We start from the raw sequence: 21,790 nt of genomic DNA, 5'->3' as shown, positions 1-21,790 counted from the left end.
TTATTTTACGACCTACGGTTCAAGAGTTATAGGCCAAAACGTAAAGGGGGCTTTTATAGCGCCACCATGGGGCCGACTGGTGTATTTCTTTTTTTGATAATTTTGGAATAAATTATGAACCTCCCCTCCAAGTCTCCAAGTAACTCTAGCCCTTACATTTTCTGAAAAAAAAATACTTGAAATCGAGTTTTTTAATTTTCCCATCAAAGTGGATGGGGAAATTTAATGCACTAATACATTAATATCAATTACACCATGTAACCAATCTCTTAGCAAAACACACGCGCACGATTCCCGATGAAGCCGCTCATTTTGACATATGGCATGTGGGTCCTAGTCTCACACTCAATCAAACTCTGCAGCCGCACTGAGGCCCCCAGACATGACCTGTTTGCTTTCTAAACTCGATCCAGCCTTTGATTGCCTTTCAATAAAACCATATTTGATAGACATAGGTATCACCTACATGTTACTGATTACAGGGAATGTTATATTATTGTAATCCGTTGTTTATTTCCTGAGCAATGGAATTATGTTGCAGTTAAAACTTTTTTTTTTTTCTGGTCACAATGTTCATTGTAAATGTAATTCTACAATTACAACACACATTTTTATCTTACGAATACAAAACTTTGTTTTACGAAGACAAATATTTTATTTACGAATACAAATATTTTATTTACGAATACAAATATTTTATTTACGAAGACAAATATTTTATTTACGAGTACATATTATTTTTACGAGTACAAATATTTTCTTTACGAATGCAAAAAATATTTTTACGAGTACATATTATTTTTACGAGTACAAATATTTTTTTTACAAATGCAAAATGTGTTTACAAATACAAATTATTTTTACAAGTACAAAATATTATTGGCACTAATTTAAGCCCATATGCGTGACACTTAACGCGGTGCTGTGTGTTCATACGTTAGGTCTGTGAGCTCTCCGAGGAGAAGGGGGATTTGACGTTACAGCTGCAGACGGCCACATCGCAGCTCTCTGATGCCATGGAGAGGCCAGCAGGTGTGGAGATGGAGACGGGTAAATATATTGGAGCTGGACACCGTGACCTTCTGAACCGTTTTGAATGTACAGTATTATTACCAGTGGTTCTCAAACCCTTTTGATGTCGAGGACCCCCAAAAACGGGCCCCCATCTCAAAATAAATAGCGCGGCACTAAGAGCTTGTAGATCTTGTAGATCTGCAATTTTTTTTTTATCGTGAAAATTTGTGCAAATCTTTGAATATATATATATTTTTTAACATTTGTAACTGAAATCTTTGCGTCTGGGGGATTCTACAAGCTCATAGCGCGGCACCGAGTGCCGCGCTATGAGCTTGTATATCTGCTTGTATATCTTCTTTCTTTTTAAATGTGAAAATTTGTGCAAATTTTTAAATATATATATATATTTTTTTTAAATATATATATATTTAACACATCGGGTGCCAGAGGTTTATTAAAATATTATATGTTCAGTACCTGCATTTCTTCCATCCACTTACGTTGATAAGTTTCGTGCTGTAGAAGCCCCGACGAGGACGTGCATGTAAACAAGCATGCGTGCGAGACGGCGGAGGGTCCCGACTAACGCCAGGAACAATAATATTTCTAACGTGATCCTCCATTGCAGAGTGATCGCCGATCGAAAACGGCTCACTTCCACCACGTTAAAAAGAAATGGAGATATTAAGCTTTTAGTCAAGGAGTTAACATTGGAAAGGCCGACCGGAAGGATTTTTGACATGGATCCACATCCGGCCTCTCCTTCTCAAAAACTCCTTGGATGATCCCAAAGTTTCGTTTTAGCGCCCCACGTGTAGCCTGGTAAACCCTCCCTCCGGAAATCTCATTTCCATTTGATTTCAGGAAGGAGTCTGGCCTGAACCGCCTTTCTCCAATAATCGCTCTGTTCGCCGAACCGACGAGCCTATCAGCGTCGTCGCTCATTGTTCTGTGATTGACAGCTTACGTTGGCCAATCAGGTGGCGAGTTCGAGTGAGCCCGAATGAAGCCGAGTGCAGCCTGAGAGCCGCCGAAAAAAAACGAACGGCAGCCATTGTTGTTGTCTGAGTGCCGTCACTTCTTAGTTTCGTTCTTAAAACGGTCTCAAACTTCTGTTTTGAGGCACGGAATTTACTATTAACATATCGTTTGGATAGAATTTAGTTGTTTAACTTCATATATGTGGTCAATTAATCATGACAGAGCCTATTTAAAAATATAAATTTAGAGAACCGGCAGGGGCGGGGAGTGACACGCATGTATCCCAATAAGGCAACCTATTTTCGGCATGGCCGTCCCAAAAGTCCCGTTGCGTCACATAGTCTGGAGCTCGTCAAAATGAACTGCTGATTGGCTGAAGGGGAAAAACGATCATTGGTTGAAGGGGTTGTCAGTCAACGGTATTACTCCCGCCCAACTCCAGCCCACAGCGATTATTGGAGAAAGGCGGTTCAGGCCAGACTCCTTCCTGAAATCAAATGGAAATGAGATTTCCGGAGGGAGGGTTTACCAGGCTACCCCACGTGGGCCCCACGTATAAAAGTAAAATTGGGTCAAAAACGGTCCGGACCGTTTACGGCACTCATTGTGTTAAAGATTTTCACGATTTTTTTCAAAAAAAAAATCAGATCTACAAGCTCATATACGAGCTTGTATATCTGCTGTTTTTGAATAGCCAAAGAAATCTAGAGAGATGCGTCCCCGGATTGAATGGGTTAAGGTTTAGCTATAACTAGGCCAAGTTTGAACTCAGTGTGAGGTGGGTGCAACTGGCTCTCTGGTGACTGTGAATCCGTCCATGACGTGCAGGTGGCTGGGAGGAAAGGTTCCTCCAGCAGCAGAGCGAGCTGAAGAGGGTTCGCTCGGAGAAGGCCAACCTGGAGCGCCACATCCTGGGCATGGAGAGCGAACTGGAGGCCCTGCAGGAGGAGAAGGGCCGGCTGGAGGCGGAGCTGGAGAGCCAGCGGAGGAGGTGCTCGGCCATGGAGCAGCAGATACAGGCCTTCCACACCGAGGTGAGGATTTACACTTCACTACTAACTAACTAAACCAGGGGTCTTCAACAGGGGGGTCCGGGACCCCTAGGGGGTCCTCAGAGTTAAAGGAGGAGTTCACCCAAAAAATTACTTATTTTCTATCAATTGCACACCCTATGAAGTCTTGAATCCATGGATTCTTTTTTTGTTTTTGTCGCATTCCTAAGCTAATAATTTGATTCCCGTCTCCTACCGGCTAATGTATCCGGTAGGAGAGACAAAGTAGATTATTTGTGTCTCCTACCGGAAATACACACGGCCATCAAATTATTGTCTTAGGAATGCCACAAAAATAAATCCATGAAATCAAGGCTTCATGGGGTGTGTAATTGATAGAAAATAAGTATTTTTTGGGTGAACTCCTCCTTTAATACAACAACAAAAATATCCATGAATTCAAGTGAACTATCCCTTTAAGATATTCAAAATCCCACAGGATATCTAGGCTTATATCACAGTGTAGTTTGTGAAATAATCTACAAAAATGTGTGTGTGTGTGTGTGTGTGTGTGTGTGTGTGTGTGTGTGTGTGTGTGTGTGTGTGTGACGCGGTTGTGTGTGGCAGTCTTGCTATGGTTCCAGCACTGAGCAGTGTGCAGGAACCAATATGACTCCACACAGAGTGAGCGTGGTTCCTGCCGACAGGGCCATTAAAGGCGTTGGGATCCCTGTGCGATGGTACCATACATGATGTTTACATGATACTGTATAAAGCAGGGGTCTTCAACGTTTTCCCACCAAGGACCCCTTGGCTGAGAGAGAGAAGAAGCAGGACCGCCTACTACATATTGTATAACATTGTGTTGTAAATTAAACGTTTTCATAGATTTCTTAGACAGCTTCATAGACTTTGCCAGCACTATCATCAGTGTATGTTCAATGGGCTCTATTCACATCAGCCATATTATGAAGACATTCACAGGTGTTACCAATGATACTAATGAAGGCTCTGTTCCATTCTGGTCAACCAGAGTCAGGGTGCTGATATTGTGCATGTTGGGAAACACTCTGTTACACCAGTGGGTCTACAGTTGTGGTCCAGGGACCCCCATGGGCTTCCAAATGGCCCCTTACAGTTGTGTAACTCTGAGAGTGTACAAATGGAACCAAATGGTCCATTTGGTTCCATTTGTACACTCTCAGAGTTATGGGGGTCGTGGAAACCACTGTGCTAGACTATGGAACAGAGCTTTCATTAGTATCATTGATAACACCTGTGAAGGAAGTGATAATATGGCTGCTGTGAATAGAGCCTTAATGTGTATTTTCAGACATTTAACCACTTGAACCGTCAATTTTTTCTTTTTTTTCTCCCCTCTACACCAAACCTCTTTGAATAGCAGATACTAGCAGATCACTGCGAGGCGTTGTGAGCTTGTAGATCTGCTATTTTTGGCTAATGTTCCTCTCAGAATAGGGATACTGGGGTTCAAGTGGTTCATATAAAAAACATGATCCTATCACACAAAGATTTGGCGCCCCCCCCCCCCTGTAGTAACTCTGGGGACCCCCCTGTTGAAGACCCCTGGTATAAAGGAATAAAGCAATTTACTGTATAGAGCAGGGGTCTTCAACAGGGGGGGGATCCGGGACCCCTATGGGGTCCTCAGAGTTACTACAGCCAAATCTTTGTGTGATAGGATTATTTTTGAACCCTAGCATCCCTATTGTTAGGAGAACGTTAGCCAAAAATAGCTGATCTACAAGCCCACAGAGCTTGCAGATCGTCTATTTTCGGCAAAGTAGTTTGGTGTAAAGAGCAGACCAAGTATAGAGTGAAATTATTGACGGTTTAACTGGTAAAATGTCTGAAAATACTCATTAACATATAATCCACCATGATGGCTTCACAAGTCTATGAATCTATCTATGAAAAAATCTAATCTGCAACACAATTTGATACAATATGTAGCGGGGGGTCCCTGTTTCATCTCTCGGCTAAGGGGTCCTTGGGCTGAAAAACGTTGAAGACCCCCTGGTATAGAGCAGTGGTTCTCAAAGTGGGGTCTGGGGACCCCCAGTGCTTTGAGGGAGTTCCAGGGGGTCCCCCTATCTAAATGATCGATAGTTGGGAACCAAATGGACCCTTATAGGTCTGTTACTCAGAGAGTGTACAAATGGAACCCCATTTGTACACTCTCAGAGTTAAATTAACATAGATTTTACAATATAAATTGGGATCCAAGAGATAGAAATGTCATTAAATGGGGGTCCGTAGCCTCATGCATGTCAAAGTCAGGATCCTTGAAATGAAAATGGTTGAAAATCACTGCTAGAGCCGTAAAAAATATATTCTCTTATGGGGGTTCTTGCCATATCTTTTGAAATGGGGGTCCGCGGGCTAATACGTGTCAATGTGGGTGTCCTTGACATAACCACTGGTATAGACATAGACTGTATAAATGAGATGGACAAACCCCCTCCGCTGCTTTCTACAGACCGAAAATGAAGCCGATTGTTGCAAGACTGTACTGTAGGTCCGCCATCTTTCAATACGCGTCAGAATGAGACCAGACCATTATTGGTTGGGTAGCTTGTCAATCAAGAGCGGGGGGCGGGGAATGAATGCTATTGGTTGTGTAGCTTGTCAATCAAATCATCCCGCCCCTCCTAGAGAATAGCCTATTTCATCGTCAATTTTATAATAAATAGGACCATAATTTAGCAAAACGCATATCCTGATGATTGAAAGGAGACTTTAAACTAGCGACTGGAAGCATATAGAATTTATGACAATTTTTATTACAGTAAGAAAATCTAGTCTAAAGTTTGTCAAAAAACCCATTCACTTGCGTTAAAATAAATTCTTTCTGACACCGCAGGTCGGCGCAGGGTAAAACAGCGCCACTCTGGCCATTTTGTCGGCCTCATCGTAAATATCTAAGACTTGCCCCTTGGGTATAGACCATATTCACACGGCGGCCATTTTGGCATTTTGCATTGAAGAAACGGGGTGGCAAGCAACGGGGTGGCATTTCATTAACCCATTTAGACCTGAGGCCGATTCTAAAAACGCCTTCTAAATCCTGACCTAAGTTTTCTGAAAAACTTCAAATATTTTAAAAATAAATCACACCCAGTGTGAAGTGGGCGGTGTGTGGTCATCACAACATGACTCACTTAAAAAAACACAAATGTGTTTTTTTAAGTCCATACTGCTATTCATAGGGCTGCACATGTGTTTCGCTAGCCAATCACAGTCCTGAATTTGCAAAGTCAGCCAATCACATTACAGCTAGTGGTGATGACACTAGCTGTAATGTGATTGGCTGACTTATTGGCAAAAGTATAGATTTGCATTGACTGTGGAAGGGTTAGCGTTGTAGACTGCGTTGTAGACTATTGGCCAATCACGGTGCAGGATTGGTCAGTGTCCAAACCTCACTTATAGGGGGCGCCGCCCCAAAAATTACAACAAATGTATGTTGCTATATACTGTACATAGCAACAAGAACCCCAAAAAGGGTTCCCATCCTGAAAGGTGTAGTTACAAAAAGGGTTTCCCGCCCAAAATAGGTCAGCTTAATAGCAAAATGGCCGCCGTGTGTATATGGTCTATTACGAAGAAAAGGCATTTTATGTGGAGCTTGACCAGAAGACGTGTGTAATGTGTAGACGGGCGAGCTGCGGTCGGAGCTGGCCTCCTGCATGGAGGAGCGCGAGGAGATGCAGCAGGCGGCCGAGCAGTGGAGGGAGCAGGTCCACGGCCTGGAGCAGAGCAACGCACACACCAGACTGCTCCTCTCCGGCCTGGAGGAGGACCGCCGCGCCGAGAGGAGGTGCTACCAGGCCTCCCAGACCAGCCTGGACAAACTGGAGAAGGAGAACCAGGAGGTGCAGTTTGTGTTTCTTGAAACACGCATGCATGCTACGTACTCTTATTTTCCATTTTCTGAAAAGTAACCGTTTTTTCTCATTTTTTTAATCGATTTGAAAAACTTTGATTTGATTAAAGTTTCTGTTTGACAACATTTATGCAAACGAGTACATTTAAAGTACACAAAGTCGACTTCATTTTATTTAACCACTTAAGCCCTATTCAGAAAGGTTCACAATAGGTCATGTTGCTACGTGTGAATTCATGGAGATTCTTTTGTTTTTGTCGCATTCCTGAGCCAATCATTTGATGACCAGCAGAAAGATGCTAATGTCTCCGGTAGGAGACTCAAAGTTGAACCTTTGAGTCTCCTATCGGAGCCGCCGCCGCTCATCAAATTGTCGGCTTAGGAATGCGACAAAAACCAAAGAATCTCCCATGAATTCAAGTCTCCATGGGGTGTGTAATTGATAGAAAATAAGTAATAGGCTCTATGCACAGCAGCCATATTATCACTTCCTTCACAGGTGTTACTAATGATACTAATGAAGGCTCTGTTCCATTTAGTGTAGCACAGTGGTTTCCACGACCCCCATAACTCTGAGAGTGTACAAATGGAACCAAATGGACCCGTACGGGTGCATTTGGTTCCATTTGTACACTCTCAGAGTTACACACTCGCAAGGGGCTCATTTCCAGTGAGCCAACATGCACAACATCAGCACCCTGACTCTGTTTGACCAGACTATGGCTGCTGTGCATAGAGCCTATTTGGGGGCTGAACTATCCCTTTAACATTACAAAATGCATTAAAAAAAACTACAATGATGACGCATGGTGGTGTGTGTTGTTGTGCAGCTGGGACAGCAGGTGGCGCTGTTGGAGCAGAGCATCTCCCAGCAGAGCAGAGAGATGGAGGAACTTGTCAAACGACTTCACACGGTCAGAGAAGACGAAACCTCTGCCAGCTACACCTCTGAGACCATGCTGACCAAAATACAGGTGAACAATGAATAGGAAACCCCTGCTCGTTATGCTAGGGTGGGATGGCTCAGGGTAGAGGACAGAGTACAGCAACTTGCAATGGACCTGGTCTTCAAGATACTCAAGGGACCAGTGCCCATGCACCTGTCAAACTACTTCAAAAGTGCATGCGCGCACGAAAATTTGTTTTTTGACAAAAAAAAAAAAAATGTTTTTTTGGCGGGTTTGTGATGGATTTCGGATACCAATTTATATACACTGTTATCAAAATGGCTAAATATGATATTAAAAAATAAAATTACGTATATATTTTTCCTTTTTTTTTGGGTGGGCAGAAAAAACAAATGGGTGGGCCCAGGCCTACCTATGCCCACCCGTGGCTACGCCCCTGCTTCAAAAGAGTGAATAACACCATAGGGAGCTCTAAGCCTGTCGTCTAATCGCAATTATTTTAGAAAAATTGTCAAAATCGTTTCCATGATCAAAAATACATAAAAAAATATATAGCAGATCTACAAGCTTACAACGTTGTAAGCTTGTAGATCTGCTATTTCAGCTTTTTTTTACATTTCTTTTCAATAAAAACAATTTAAAAATGTATTAAATATATCAGTAATTTCTTTGTAAATTCAAGTTACTTTTGATTACGAAGATTAAACGGCAAACATAAATGTAATTTGTATTCATATGCTCCAGTTTTCAACGACAGAAACGATTGAATCGTTAATCACAATCATTTGTATGACAATTAATTGTCAACTTAAATGTTGTAATCGTGACAGCCCTAGGAAGCTCCAGTGATCTCATTCCCCCCAGATTCGGCACAAACATGGGGATGAATTCATTCTACTATTATGCCACCAAAATGTGGAATGCCCAACCACCAGCCATCAGAAAGTGTGACTCCCTAGTCCTTACCCTCCTTCAAAACCACCATAAAAGAGCACCTGTCTGCAATTTGCAACTGGACCTAGACACGTCTTCTAGCTTGCCAAAATAAACAAACTCTCACTGTTTTTCTGTAAATATACTTTTATTGCTCCTAGTATTGATGATCCCTAGTAGTGTTGTATGTCTTTATAATGTCTTGATGAATTGAATACACAGGACCACAATGGAAACAAGCCCTTAGGGCTTCTGGTGTTATCCTTTTTAGCATTATTATTTAAGTGCCTGTCCTCACTGGCAGGTTAGCCAGTAGGATACAACAGCAGCGACAGCACACAAGTGTGCGTACAATGTAAGTCAATGATGAGCATCTAATCAATGGAGCAATTATTTTAGATTTCTTGTCCACCTTTGGAGTTAAATCATGGCAAGGTAACTCACAACCCAAACCTCTACCAAAGAGGTCTTGCCCTTTAACAACTTTCAGTCTGGTATCCCTGTTTTGGGCACGTCATTATCAAAATGTTCCAGAATGGCCGATCTACAAGCTCACAAGGCGTCACGTTGCGACGCCTTGTGAGTTTGTAGATCGGCTATTTTTGTGCGACACCATCACGTGACTAAACATTTAAGCTACAGTGTTTTAAATGAGACATTATTGCACAACATTATTGTTTGTTCCCCAGACTCTGGAAGGAGAGGTGAGTCGTCTGTCTCAGTCCCTGGAGTCGTCTCTGCTGGAGAAAGGAGAGATCGCGTCTCGCCTCAACTCCACCCAGGAGGAGGTGCAGCAGATGAGGGACGGCATCGAGAAGCTGAAGCTCCGCATGGAGTCGGACGAGAGGAAGAAGAAGACGATGGGAGAGCTCCTGAAAGGTTCGATGTTCTACCCAGCTTCTCGCTCGGTCTTAATATCGTCGCTGTCCGGTAGAAACCTGTTACCTCTTATCTGTGTTTTTTCCTAAATTAAGGCCCTACGTGGTCACACTACAGCGTCACGCAAAAGCATCAAAAGTAGCAGATCTGCAAGCTCGAAACGCGGCGCAAAGCGATGTGATTTGAGCTTGTAGTTCTACTACTCATGCTGTTTTTGCATTTGAATCCTGAACAGTTTCCGCCCGACAGAGACGATATCTGACGTTTATGACGACATCTGTATCAGCAATTAGGCAGCCGATGTGTTAAACCACCTTAACCTGGCCCTAATGTGGGCATGTCATTCATTACAGGTGGAAATGTTTTAAACGTTATAATATATATATTTTTTTATACCAGATCAATATTAACTGTTTATTTGAATGTATTTGTTTGCATTGCTTGACAAGATATGGGTCATAACATCGCTAAGTGATGGTCTAGGTCCTCTAGGTCCTACAAATCTGGCATCGTCGGTAGGGCTCCAAGTGAAACGGTGCAACGTTCAGTCAAATGTAAACATAACGTGGCGTCTCCTGAAAGGTCACAAGGGGCTAGCAGCAGAATAGACTCACTAAGAGTGTGTGTGTGTGTGTGTGTGTGTGTGTGTGTGTGTGTGTGTGTGTGTGTGTGTGTGTGTGTGTAGATGCCCAGAGGAAGTGTGACACCCTGCAGGACCGAATTGATGCTCTGGAGAGAGAGAGGGAGGAGGCTGAAAACAGCCTGGAAGAGGCTGTCTTACAGGTATTCAATCATCACACACAATGATTAAAATATAGATTATTCTAACTAGAGGCAGACCACTATAACGGTTTCGGCAGATATATATATCGGTCATTATTTGCTTTTTTTTGGGGGGGGGGGGCTTTTATGCCTTTTTTTTATGGGACAGTAGACTGACAGGAAATGGGGAGAGAGATGGAGAGTGACATGCAGCAAAGGCCGATGGGATCGGCACTCGAACCCGCGGCATGCTGTCTGGCTACATTGCAGCTTAGGGTGCCTTGACCGCCACGCCGGCAGCCCAGGCCCCTTATTTGCCTTTTTTTTTTACAACATCTGTATCAACAATTAAATGTTTTGGTTATTTAGTCTTTTGCTTGTAAGTTAAATGTTCTCAAATCTTGAATAGAATATATTGTGCTTTTTGATCAAATGTGGGTCAAATTATCAGTAATCAAATCGGTGCTCTAAGCACTCTATTTCTAACTTGGTGTCAGTTTAGATCACATTTTAAACAAAACAGCCATGATACTTTCCTACCAGAGGAGGGCGCTGTATGACATTCAGCAGGAGGTGATCCCTGAGCTGATGTGTCTTTCAGGTTGAATGAATTCATTCTTCTGTTCATTCATAATGTATTAAACCCTGTGTTTCTTTATGTTCATTCATAATGTATTAAACCCTGTGTTTCTTTATGTTCATTCATAATGTGTTAAACCCTGTGTTTCTTTATGTTCATTCATAATGTTAAACCCTGTGTTTCTTTATGTTCATTCATAATGTGTTAAACCTGTGTTTCTTTCAGGCTGAGATGGCCAAGGCTGAGCTAGAGGAGAACGAAGAGGAGAAGAGAAAGGTACGAGAACAATGTTAACAATATGTTATATAATGTCCTGTTCGTAATTCGTAATCAATGATATGAGAGAAATGGTCAAATATTGTGATTATATCACCAGCTAGTGGTGTTGTTGGCACCTGTAGCTGTCTGTCTCTGTTGGGTGGAAACATCAAAACTGTGTTCAGGATTCAAATGATCTGCAAGTTCTTGAGAATCACTGATCTGACATATGTTTCTCCCAGTGGTGGAAAAAAGTACTCAAATGTTTTACTTAAGTAAAAGTATCAATACTGCAATGTAGAGTAAGTAAGTAAAAGTCAGAAATAAAAAATGTACTTATAAAATATAAAAGTATTGGTATCAAAATGTACTTAAAGTACCAAAAGTAAAAGTACTAAAATGTTTGAAGATAGCAGATCTACAAGCTCACAACGCGTCGCGGTACGACACGTTGTGAGCTTGTAGATCTGCTATCTTCAAATAGCCTTGGTATAAAATAGGGCTAAAGTGGTTAATGTATGTTTTATAATGTAATCATTTATATCCGCAAAGTAACTACTAACTAAAGTTTTAAAAATAATTGTAGTAGAGTAAAAGTTCAATATTTGCCTCTGAGATGTAGTGGAGTAAAAGTATAGACAATTGTAAATACTCTGTAAAGTAAAAGTACCTCAAAATTCTACTTGAGTACAGTACTTGAGTAAATGTACTTAGCTACATTACACCACTGATTTGTCCTTTCTCTTTACTCCTCCTTCACTCTTCCTCTGTGGTTCCTCCTCCTCTTTATTTTTTTTGTCCAGTTGGAGGAGGAGAAGCGAGTTCTCCTGGAGGAGAAACAGAACCTGGAGAGACGGACGGAGACGGCGGACGGTCTTCAGGCTCAGCTGGAGGAGGCGGAGAAAGAGAGAGAGAGACTGCGGAGTCGCCTGGAGGAGCTGGAGAGAGCGCTGGACGGAAAAGAGGAGGAGAGAGAGAGGCTGCTCTCCGCCGCTCTGTCTTCGGCGGAACGAGAGAAGGAGAGAGCGGAGGAGGAGAGGCGGAGGACGGACGAAGAGAAGGAACGATTGCGGCAGCTAACCCTGCAGGAGGAGAGGGAGGCGCGCGACCTGACTGTCTCGCAGCTCACACAACGGGTACGCACGCACACACACACACACACACACACACACACACACACACACACACACACACACACACACACACACACACACACACACACACACACAACCTGTCTTATCAACAGGCGCACACTTACAACCATTCTGTTTGTCAGCAGGTAAACTCTGTCTGTCTGTCTGTCTGTCCGTCCGATTTCACTGACGTTTAACCTATTCAAACCGGGAACGCATCTGTGTAACCACTTAATATCCATATTTTATACTTTGGCTGTTCAAAAATAGCAGATCTACAAGCTATGAACTTGTAGATCTGCTATTTTTGAATATATATATATTTTTAAAGCAAACATTTTTAACTCAAATCTTTGCTTCTGGGGGGTCCCTGGAAAAAAATATTTTCAGATGGGGGTCTGCGGCCAAATACATATCATTTTGAGGGTCCTTGACATGAAAAAGTTTGAGAACCACACTCTGTGCCACGCGATGAGCTTGTAGATCTGCTATTTTTGAAGAGACGAAGAAATCTTAAAATGACACAAACACATTCCCGGTCTTAATGGGTTAAAAGATGATTATAATAACCAACCACATGACTTATCTAAAATATAAGGGAACACTCAGAAAACAGACAAAACTGAATATACGTCTATCTATAAGGCCAAAGAGCATATAAAAGGCACTGAGCAATGCTTAATAAGATCATATTCAAAAATAACCAAATATTGTATTAAATGCCGTAGAAAAAAGAGGGCATTCTGTGATGATGGGTTATTCAATTCAGTTGTCTCAACTCTCAAGACACTGTAACTGAAACCCCCATATCCGGTTTAGAGGGGAAAGAGATTGGACCAAGTACAGAGCTGACCCTGGTCAAATTAATTTACTAAGTATAGAGAGTGGTTAATAGACTAGTCGACTAGACGCACACATCCGTCTCTGTCTCCCATCTTATAGCCTCATCTGTGTGTGTGTGTGTGTGTGTGTGTGTGTGTGTGTGTGTGTGTGTGTGTGTGTGTGTGTGTGTGTGTGTGTCTTTAGGTGAGTTGTGTGGTTAAAGAGAGAGACGCTGCCAACAGTAAGATGTCTCTGTGGATGAACCGCTGTAAACAAGTGGAAGAAGAGAAGGACGCGCTGTTACACAACGCAGGTATACACAAACACACAACACAGGTATACACAAACACACAACACAGGTATACACAAACATAGCCCTGAAACATGACTGTCATACCATGACAATAGATCTGTTCTTTTGGACAGTTCGGCATTAACTCAAAACAAACAAAGTAACCTGCAGCTAGGGGTTTTAATCCACCGCGGTGCAGTCTGTTGGGCCGTTGGTTCTCAAAGTGGGGTCCGGGGACCCCCAGGGGTCCTTGGGGGTGGTACCAGGGGGTCCCCAGGAAAATGAGTTAACGCATTGAGTGCCAAAACCGCGAATTCCCGGTTTTGCAAAGACGCACGTTGAGTGCCATAACCGGAGATCTCTGTGAGGCAATTTTTTCCCCCACAAGGGGTGGGCTAGCGCAACTTTGGAATCACCCACGGTGCCTCTCAAATGGAAGGGACAGATGGATCACCGTCCCCAAAAAAATCCCTTCCGTCCACTCCCATTATATCTCCTTGAGAAAAATCTCCGGATCTCCTTTTTTTTTTTTTACGTGGTGAAAAAGAGATTTTCGGCGCGCGATCACTCCGCAATGGAGCGTCCGTGCTATGAGCTTGTAGATCTGCTATTTTTGAAAAATATAGAACATTTGTGCATGTATTATTATTTGAATATGTATTCTTTTTTAAAGCGAACATTTGTAACGCAAATGTTTGCTTCTGGGGGGTCCCTGGAACAAAGTGTTTTGAGATGGGGGTCCGCGGCCAAATACATACCATTTTGGGGGTCCTTGACATGAAAAAGTTTGAGAACCACTGTGTTAGGCTGAGAGTCAATAGTAGACTCTCAGCCAAACAGGCTGCACCAAGGTGTTCGTATAGACTCTATACGAACACAAAGGGAAGCTTGGCGAGGAGGGTGATCATTGTGCCAAAAAAAAACACAAACTCTCCCTTTTTTAAAAGCATCTTCTGTTGTGCTCCAGCAGGCGGCAGCAGTGAGGCGGCGCTGGCCGAAGTGGAACAGTTGAAGCAGGAGAAAGAGGAGAAAAACAAAGCTCTGCAAGACCTGAAGACCTCCCTGGAGGAGAAGACCCGGGAGGCCGACGACCTGAAGACCTCCCTGGAGGAGAAGGAGCGCGCGGCGGCAGAACTGAGGTCTTCTCTGGAAGACCGAAGCGAGGAGCTGGACGAGGCGAGGGAGGCGCTGGAGGAGAAGAGCAGAGAGTCGGACGAGAGCGTGGAGAAATACTGCAGCCTGATGCTCCGGGTCCACAGCCTGGAGGAGACCAACGACAGCCTGACGGCGCGTCTGGAGCACCTCACGGCTAGCCAACAGGCTAACGCCGTCGGCATCCAGCCGGGCAGCGCTAACGGTGCGGCCTGTCACGAATTATTACTTTGTTATTACGGTTATAATTATTTTTTATTAGGGCCGGGACTTTATTCCACGATGCGGTGGGGGGTCACATGCGTGCGATTTGTATTAATAATTAATTAAACTACTATAAAACATCAGTAACAACAACACACTCTACCAGCCTCCAGTGGTGGAAAATAGCAGATCTACAAGCTCACAATGCCTTGCGCTTGTAGATCTGCTATTTTCACATGGTTACATGGTACTGTATGTTTTATGATAATAATCGAAATCTACAAAGTAACTAGTAACTAAAGTTTTCAAATAATTGTAGTGGAGTAAAAAGTACAATAATTGCCTCTGAGATATAGTGGAGTTACTGGAGTAGAAGTAAAAGTATTAGAAATTGGAAATACTCGAGAGTCAAGTGCAAATACCTCAAAATTGTACTTAAGTACAGTTCTTGAGTACATGTACTTAAAGACGTATGCCAAAATCCATTTGAAAAACGTGCTTTTCACTGTTCTCAGGTCAAATATTGATATGCGATTAAAATGCGATTAATTGCGATTAATTCATAACAAAGCCTCTAAGTAATTCGATTTTTTTTTTAATCGAGTCCCAGCCCTATTTTTTATTATTATTGCCTGATCGGAATTATTTGTGATGATTGCAGTCGTGCATAATCGCTTCCATTCATCTGTGTGAATTCATCTGTTGAAAAATGAATACATTTTCAAAAATAGCAGATCTACCAGCTACAAACATTGTGAGCTTGTAGAACTGCTATTTTAGTTTTGTCCCACACATTTAATTAAAGGTAGGCTAAGGGATTTGTTCAGTAACAAGAGTCTCCATGTCTCGCCAGATCTTTATTAAACAGAAAATGCATTTTCAGGTCAGGATACCAGGATGGAGAACTCAGACAAGGATACAGTGACATTGGAAGTGATGACACAAATAAATTAGCAGGCAAAATTGGATAAATGGGTACTCTCTTCTGATTGGCTGAAATGTTGTCACCTACCTGAAAATGTATTTTCTGTTTATTAAAGAGCTGGAGAGACCGGGACACTCCTGTTACTGAACAAACCCTCATACACAATATAGTGCTGTAACCTTTTAACAAGAAACTTTTTACCATTTTAAGTATACTAGGGATAGGGATATGAGCACCCAAAGTGCGTCATGGTCCGCTTGTTTCACGGATGGTCCGCTTGTTTCACGGATGTGGCAACAGCGGTGCTTGTTTCACGCACATGATTTGGCAACCCGGGAGCCAGCGAACACAAAAACGCTAATAAACAGCTGACATTTGGGGAAAGCGAAAAACGGGCTTCGCTGTTCCGTGCACATGGTAATGGTCAATGGCTGTGTGCAAAATGCAGATCCATTGCTCGAGCCGCTGAGGAGAACCGGGCAGAAGAGATTTTGGGGACGCGCTCACTCACAGAGCTTTGTAGAATTATAGGATGATATAGGAGGATGTAGGATGATGATGGCCTTATGGGTATTATTTATTTTCATTATTGGTACCAGTCATTTTGAGTCATATCTTTGTGTACTTAGGTTATTTGTCATGTCTGCCCTGTGCACTTTTACTTTAAAAAGTCTACAAGGCAAACATAAATGTCATTTTTTTTAACCCATTAAGACCTGAGGCCATTCTTAAAAATGTTTTCTAAATCCTAACAGTTTTTTGAAAAAAATAAAAATAAAAAATGTTTCAAGATTTTTGAATAGCCAAAGAAATCTAAAGTGACACAGATGCGCTCCAGGTATTAATGGGTTAATGTCATGATCGTGACAGGCAGCGCCAGCGGCGCCAAACGCCGGCGTTCAGAGAGGCTGTCGGCCTCCAAACGGCAGGGGGCGCCGGAGGACGACAACGCCGAAAACACGGCTCCACCGGCGGCGGCGGTGGCCGGGGGCGATCGCCATCCCCCTCCTCAGAGGTCGTCTCCAAGGAAACGGGGTCACGGGGTCAAGAACACCCCGACCAAAGCCCAGGAGGCCCTGCACGACCTCGCCAAGAGGATCCGAGACAACGTCTCCACGGCGACCACGCCGCGACCGCCAGGAAGTGAGCCGGGCGACGACGAGTTCCGGCCGGAAGGACTTCCCGAGCTGGTGCAGAGAGGTCAGTACTGAGCACTGGTGGGAAAAAGTATTCACATTTTTTACTTAAGTAAAAGTATCAATACTGCGATGTAGAAACACTTTGTTACAAGTAAGAGTGTGCAATTCTAAATGTACTTGAGTAAGAAAAGTAATAAATGTAATAAAAGTAGTAAGTGTACTTAAAGTACCAAAAGTAGAGCTCGGGTGGCGCAGTGGTAAAGTCACTGCCCACCACCACGGAGGTTGTGGGTTCGAATCCACCGTGGTGCATCCGGCTTTGTCGAGCGTCTACACAAACACAATTGGCCATTGCACGTACTCCTACGGGCTGGGGGGGGGGGGGGTAGGACGAAGGCTCTACGTCCTTGTATGACAACAATGAGATAAGAGTGGTTTAGAATACTGATCAAAAGTGAGCAACGAGAGTACAGAGGTCCTGACGTCACTCGTTCATCCCCTGGTTCGTAAAGTCATTTCTCTATGGAGAATAACATTGGGTCATCTTAGAATCGTCTCATATAAGAATTGTGGTCCAAAAATAAACAAACTGTCTCTGCGATATTGTCAGAGAGGAGGCTCTGTATCGTTTATGATAGTCAGTCACTCATATTTGATACAGTCTGTTTCTGGCAAAAATGTAACTAATTCGGCGGAAGTAACATTATCGTTTTCTCACCGTCAGTTGATGCTTCATATCCATAAGAGTCAAACCGCCGGGGTCATTTGTTTATTTTTGGAACACAGTTCTTATTTGACACGATATTAAAGACGCCTATGGGGATTCAGAACGGGGGTGGAAAACCGCAAACCAGGTAGGATGTGTAAATCACGTCAGACTTCGGTGCTCTAGTGAGTGCTCCTTTAACGTGTGTGTGTGTGTGTGTGTGTGTGTGTGTGTGTGCGTGTGCGCGTGGGGTCAGGTTTCGCTGACATCCCGCTGGGTGAGGCCAGTCCGTTCATCATGAGGAGAACCACCGTGAAGAGACGTAGTCCTCGTTCATCTGACAACAAGGTGAGACTTCCCTCCTAGTGGGTCTCAAAGTGGGGTCCGGACATAGTTGATTTTGACAGCAGATTTAGTTTTAGTCATAGTCTTTTGAATAAAATTCCATTTAGCTTTAGTCATATTTTTGTCATCTGAAATGTTTTAGTTGTCTAGTTTTAGTCTACTAAATATCATAAGATTATAGTCGACTGAATCTACAGTTGATTTAGTCGACTAAATTTGTTTTTGCCGGTGCCTTGACGGCTGATTTTACACTTGGTTGCACGCTGAAAATAGCCGATCTACAAGCTCGCTGCGACGCGTTGTGAGCTTGTAGATCTGCTATTTTCAGAGCGCTACACCCGATCGTAACCAAACATAAAATGACTTGTCTTTTAGTTCTACCGGATCTCTCCTCCACTCGTCCCTCACTAACATTTTAGTCTAGTTTTTATTTGTTGACGAAATTGTCAATATATTTAGTCTTTAGTTCTAGTCATCGGAGCTTAGCTTAGTCATTTTTATCTAGTTTTCGTCAGTGGAAAAAGGTAGTCGACGAACATTTTTCGTCATAGTTTTAGTCGACGAAATCAACACTGTGTCCGGGCATTGCAAGCTTGCAGATCGGGCTATTCCACAATGATATTTTCTCTAGAAGTTGTGAAAAATCTTCAAAGAGTAAGCAATCTTCTCTTATGGTGGGTCTCCCTGCCACAACGTCTTTTCAAATAAGGTAAGGCCATTATTGCATTGGTTCTCAAAGTGGGGTCCGGGGACCCCCAGGGGTCCAGGGGTTGTTGTATTTTCTCTTCTGGGGGTCCCTGCCACACAACATTTTCAGATGGGGGTCCGCGGCCAAATACAAATCAATGTGTGGGTCCTTGACATGGAAAAGTTTGTGCTGTAGATACAGCAGAGTAAAAGACTCCATTAATAATGAACATCAAATCGTCACTGTCCGGCAGAAACCTCTTATCTCCATATTTTAACTTTTTGCGTTTGTTTTTGTAAATGAACGCCCTACTTGATCATACTACAGCCTCACACAAAAAGTAGTGGATCATTCGAGCTTGTAGATCTGCTACTTTTGCTGTTTTTGAATTTGAATCCTGAAAAGTATATAGTTTTGGACATATCAGGTTTCCACCTGACGGAGACGATATACAACACTATACACCGTGAAAAGTGCTTTCAATTTTGAGGTATTTTTACTTTACTGGAGTATTTCCAATTTTCAATACTCTTACTCTTTTGTCTAGTTTTAGTCTTACTAAATATCATAAGATTAATCTAAATCATTTTAGTCGACTAAATCAACTGTAGATTTAGTCGACTAAAATGATTTTGGCGGTGCCTTGACGGCTCATTTTACACTTGGTTGCGCGCTGAAAATAGCCGATCTACAAGCTCACAACATCTCCACTACACCCCACTCCACACTCCACTACATCTCAGAGGCAAATATTGTACTTTTACTCCACTACAATTATTTGAAAACTTTAGTTACTTTGATTATTATTACAAAACATACATTATCCACTTCAGCCCTATATACATTTCGGCCATTTGAAAATAGCCGATCTACAAGCTCACAACGTGTTGCGATGTGATGCACTGTGAGCTTGTAGATCTGCTATTTTCAAATATATGAAGTATGTATAAAATATTGGTTAATTAGCTACTGTATGTTTTGTAATATTAATCTAAACCTACCAAGTAACTTGTAACTAAAGTTTTCAAATAGCTGGACTGGAGTAAAAAGTACAATATTTAACAATATCTTTTTTGGACCACATGAAATTATGCCATTGACCACTAGAGGTCCGTGAACCACTGGTTGAGAAACAGTGCAGTGTGTGTGTACCAGAGTGTGGGAAGGCCACAAAAAAGCTTAATCAACTTTCCCAAAGCCGTCTCTAACCACAGACATACTCACCACCGGATATTATGTCCCATTACCAGCCTATATTTAGCAAACCAAACGTCAAACGATGACTATAAAGGGGCTTCCCTTCCAGTCATCTGGGGCCGTCCCAGGCACTTCCACACTCCAGCAATGTGGAAGTGCCTTTTACGAATGTCTTTAGCTATTTAAAAAATCCTGAAAATGTGTGCAAATCTTTTATATACATTTTTAACTCAAATCTTTGCTTCTGGGGGTCCCTGGAACAAAATATTTTTTTAGATGGGAGGGGGTCCGCGGTCAAATACATATTATTTTGGGGGCCTTTGACATGTTTGAAAACCATTGATAATATAGCAACATAAGTTAAAAAAATATATCAAAAAAAGTACTTTAGGATTTAGAAGACATTTGTGAAATCCCCAGAAGCCAAGATTTGTGTTAAAAACTTTCGCTTTAAAAAAGTATATATATATTCAAACTAAAGATTTGCACACATTTTTCACGATTTTTCCCCAAAAAATAGCAGATCTACAAGCTCATAGCGCGGCACTGGGTGCGGGTCCTTGACATGAAAACGATTTGAGAGCCACTGCAGTTCTGCAGAACGTGACTTTTCTGTTTCTTAAATGTTTCTTTCTGTCCCTTGTTGTTCCGTCTCCAGGTGTTGGGGTCCTTGTCCCTCCAGAGTCCCTCCTCCGTCGCCATGGTAACCCCTGGGATTGACGGCTGTGAGGATGGCGGGAAAGCCGACCCAGACGGGGGCCAGGAGGAGAACTGTCACGTTCAGTAAACACACAAACACATCTGGAACATTCCATACCGTTTAGGATTTAACCTGGCGCTGTCGGGTGGAAGCCTTGTATTTCCCCCAAAACTGTTAAAATGGGCGGGAAAAGAACCTGTGTCCGAAATGGATCCAATATAGTGATTATTTAGTCATACTCATCATATAGTAAGTGATATTTTTGGGTTCAACTAAAATATTTTTTTGTTAAAAAGGGAAGATATTCTGATCGTTATAATCATCGTTATAGAGTGCTTGTTCAAGTAAAAAAAGGGGTCTCCCCGTCTCTCCAGCTCTTTATTAAACTGAAAATACAGTTTCAGGTCGGGATACCAATTTTACCCAATCAGGAGAGAGAACCCCACAAATATCACTTATCAGCCGGTGTTCCGGTATCATTGGTGTGTCTGCTCACTTTGTTTCGTCGCTTCTAATTTCACTTGTTTATCCGGTGTAATTTCTCTCTCCTGATTGGTTTCTTGGATTTCTCGACCTGAAAATGTATTTCCTGTTTACTACAGAGCTGGAGAGACGGATCGACCCCTTACCGAACGCACACTCTATAGGAGTGATTGCTATCAGAATAAAGAGCTATTTAACAATTATTTTGGCAAAGAATATCGCTTCACCTTTTAAATATTTATAAAACCCACTGACAGACGTAACCACTTTCAACCAGGACAGCATGCCACTAAAGGAAAACTATATGTCCTTTATATGAACATTCTCAAAAATAATTTCAAAACCTCTTCGAATGTCGCGAAAAAAGCAGAAGATAGCAGATCTGCAAGCTCACAACTGAGTGTTGTGAGCTTGCAGATGGGCCCTTTTCTTTACGATTTTTCAAAAATAGCCAAAAGTATAAAAGGTCAAAATGATTGTGATGCTATATTAACACATTTTGCTGGGGTACTCCCTGGAACCCCCCCAAGGACCCCTGCGGGTCCCCGGACCCCACTTTGAGAACCAATGCTGTAATACATTCAAGCCTAATGTATGCTCCTGTGAAAGTGTTGGCGTGTAATGGTACAAAATGTAAATACGTCTCTGCTAGGCCTTGCGTCTGCTTGCTATAGTACCAATATTAACAACAATCGCCAAACATTATGCGTCACATTTCTGCCCAAGCATAATTCACCGTAATAACGGTAATATAAAACACAGTAACATGACCTTAACACTTATATCA

The 21,790-nt window shown here is 42.5% G+C and overlaps 1 protein-coding gene across 2 annotated transcripts in view; it reads left to right on the top strand.

Moving 5' to 3' along the window:
• LOC311048530 (uncharacterized protein) overlaps positions 1-21,475 on the top strand; it is a 62,302-nt gene extending 40,827 nt beyond the window's left edge. The window contains exons 24-36 of one of the 2 annotated variants that reach the window (XM_084061789.1): positions 942-1,050; positions 2,827-3,032; positions 6,668-6,886; positions 7,728-7,871; positions 9,428-9,617; positions 10,303-10,400; positions 11,185-11,235; positions 12,021-12,353; positions 13,377-13,485; positions 14,435-14,821; positions 16,616-16,945; positions 17,847-17,938; positions 20,479-21,475. In XM_084061789.1, coding sequence (XP_083917915.1) covers positions 942-1,050; positions 2,827-3,032; positions 6,668-6,886; positions 7,728-7,871; positions 9,428-9,617; positions 10,303-10,400; positions 11,185-11,235; positions 12,021-12,353; positions 13,377-13,485; positions 14,435-14,821; positions 16,616-16,945; positions 17,847-17,938; positions 20,479-20,607 — 2,397 coding nt within the window. In that variant the 3' untranslated portion in view covers positions 20,608-21,475. Of the gene's footprint in view, positions 1-941; positions 1,051-2,826; positions 3,033-6,667; positions 6,887-7,727; positions 7,872-9,427; positions 9,618-10,302; positions 10,401-11,184; positions 11,236-12,020; positions 12,354-13,376; positions 13,486-14,431; positions 14,822-16,615; positions 16,946-17,846; positions 17,939-20,478 lie in introns of both variants that reach the window. The other variant, XM_084061788.1, reaches the window with a different exon arrangement.
• Positions 21,476-21,790: the final 315 nt, after the last annotated feature.

The sequence above is a fragment of the Gymnoscopelus microlampas genome (assembly GCF_963454915.1).
Source record: "Gymnoscopelus microlampas genome assembly, chromosome: 1".
Classification (NCBI taxonomy): Eukaryota; Metazoa; Chordata; class Actinopteri; order Myctophiformes; family Myctophidae; genus Gymnoscopelus; species Gymnoscopelus microlampas.
Note: the sequence above shows the minus strand (reverse complement) of the source record. Positions and strands in the feature narration are given on the sequence as shown.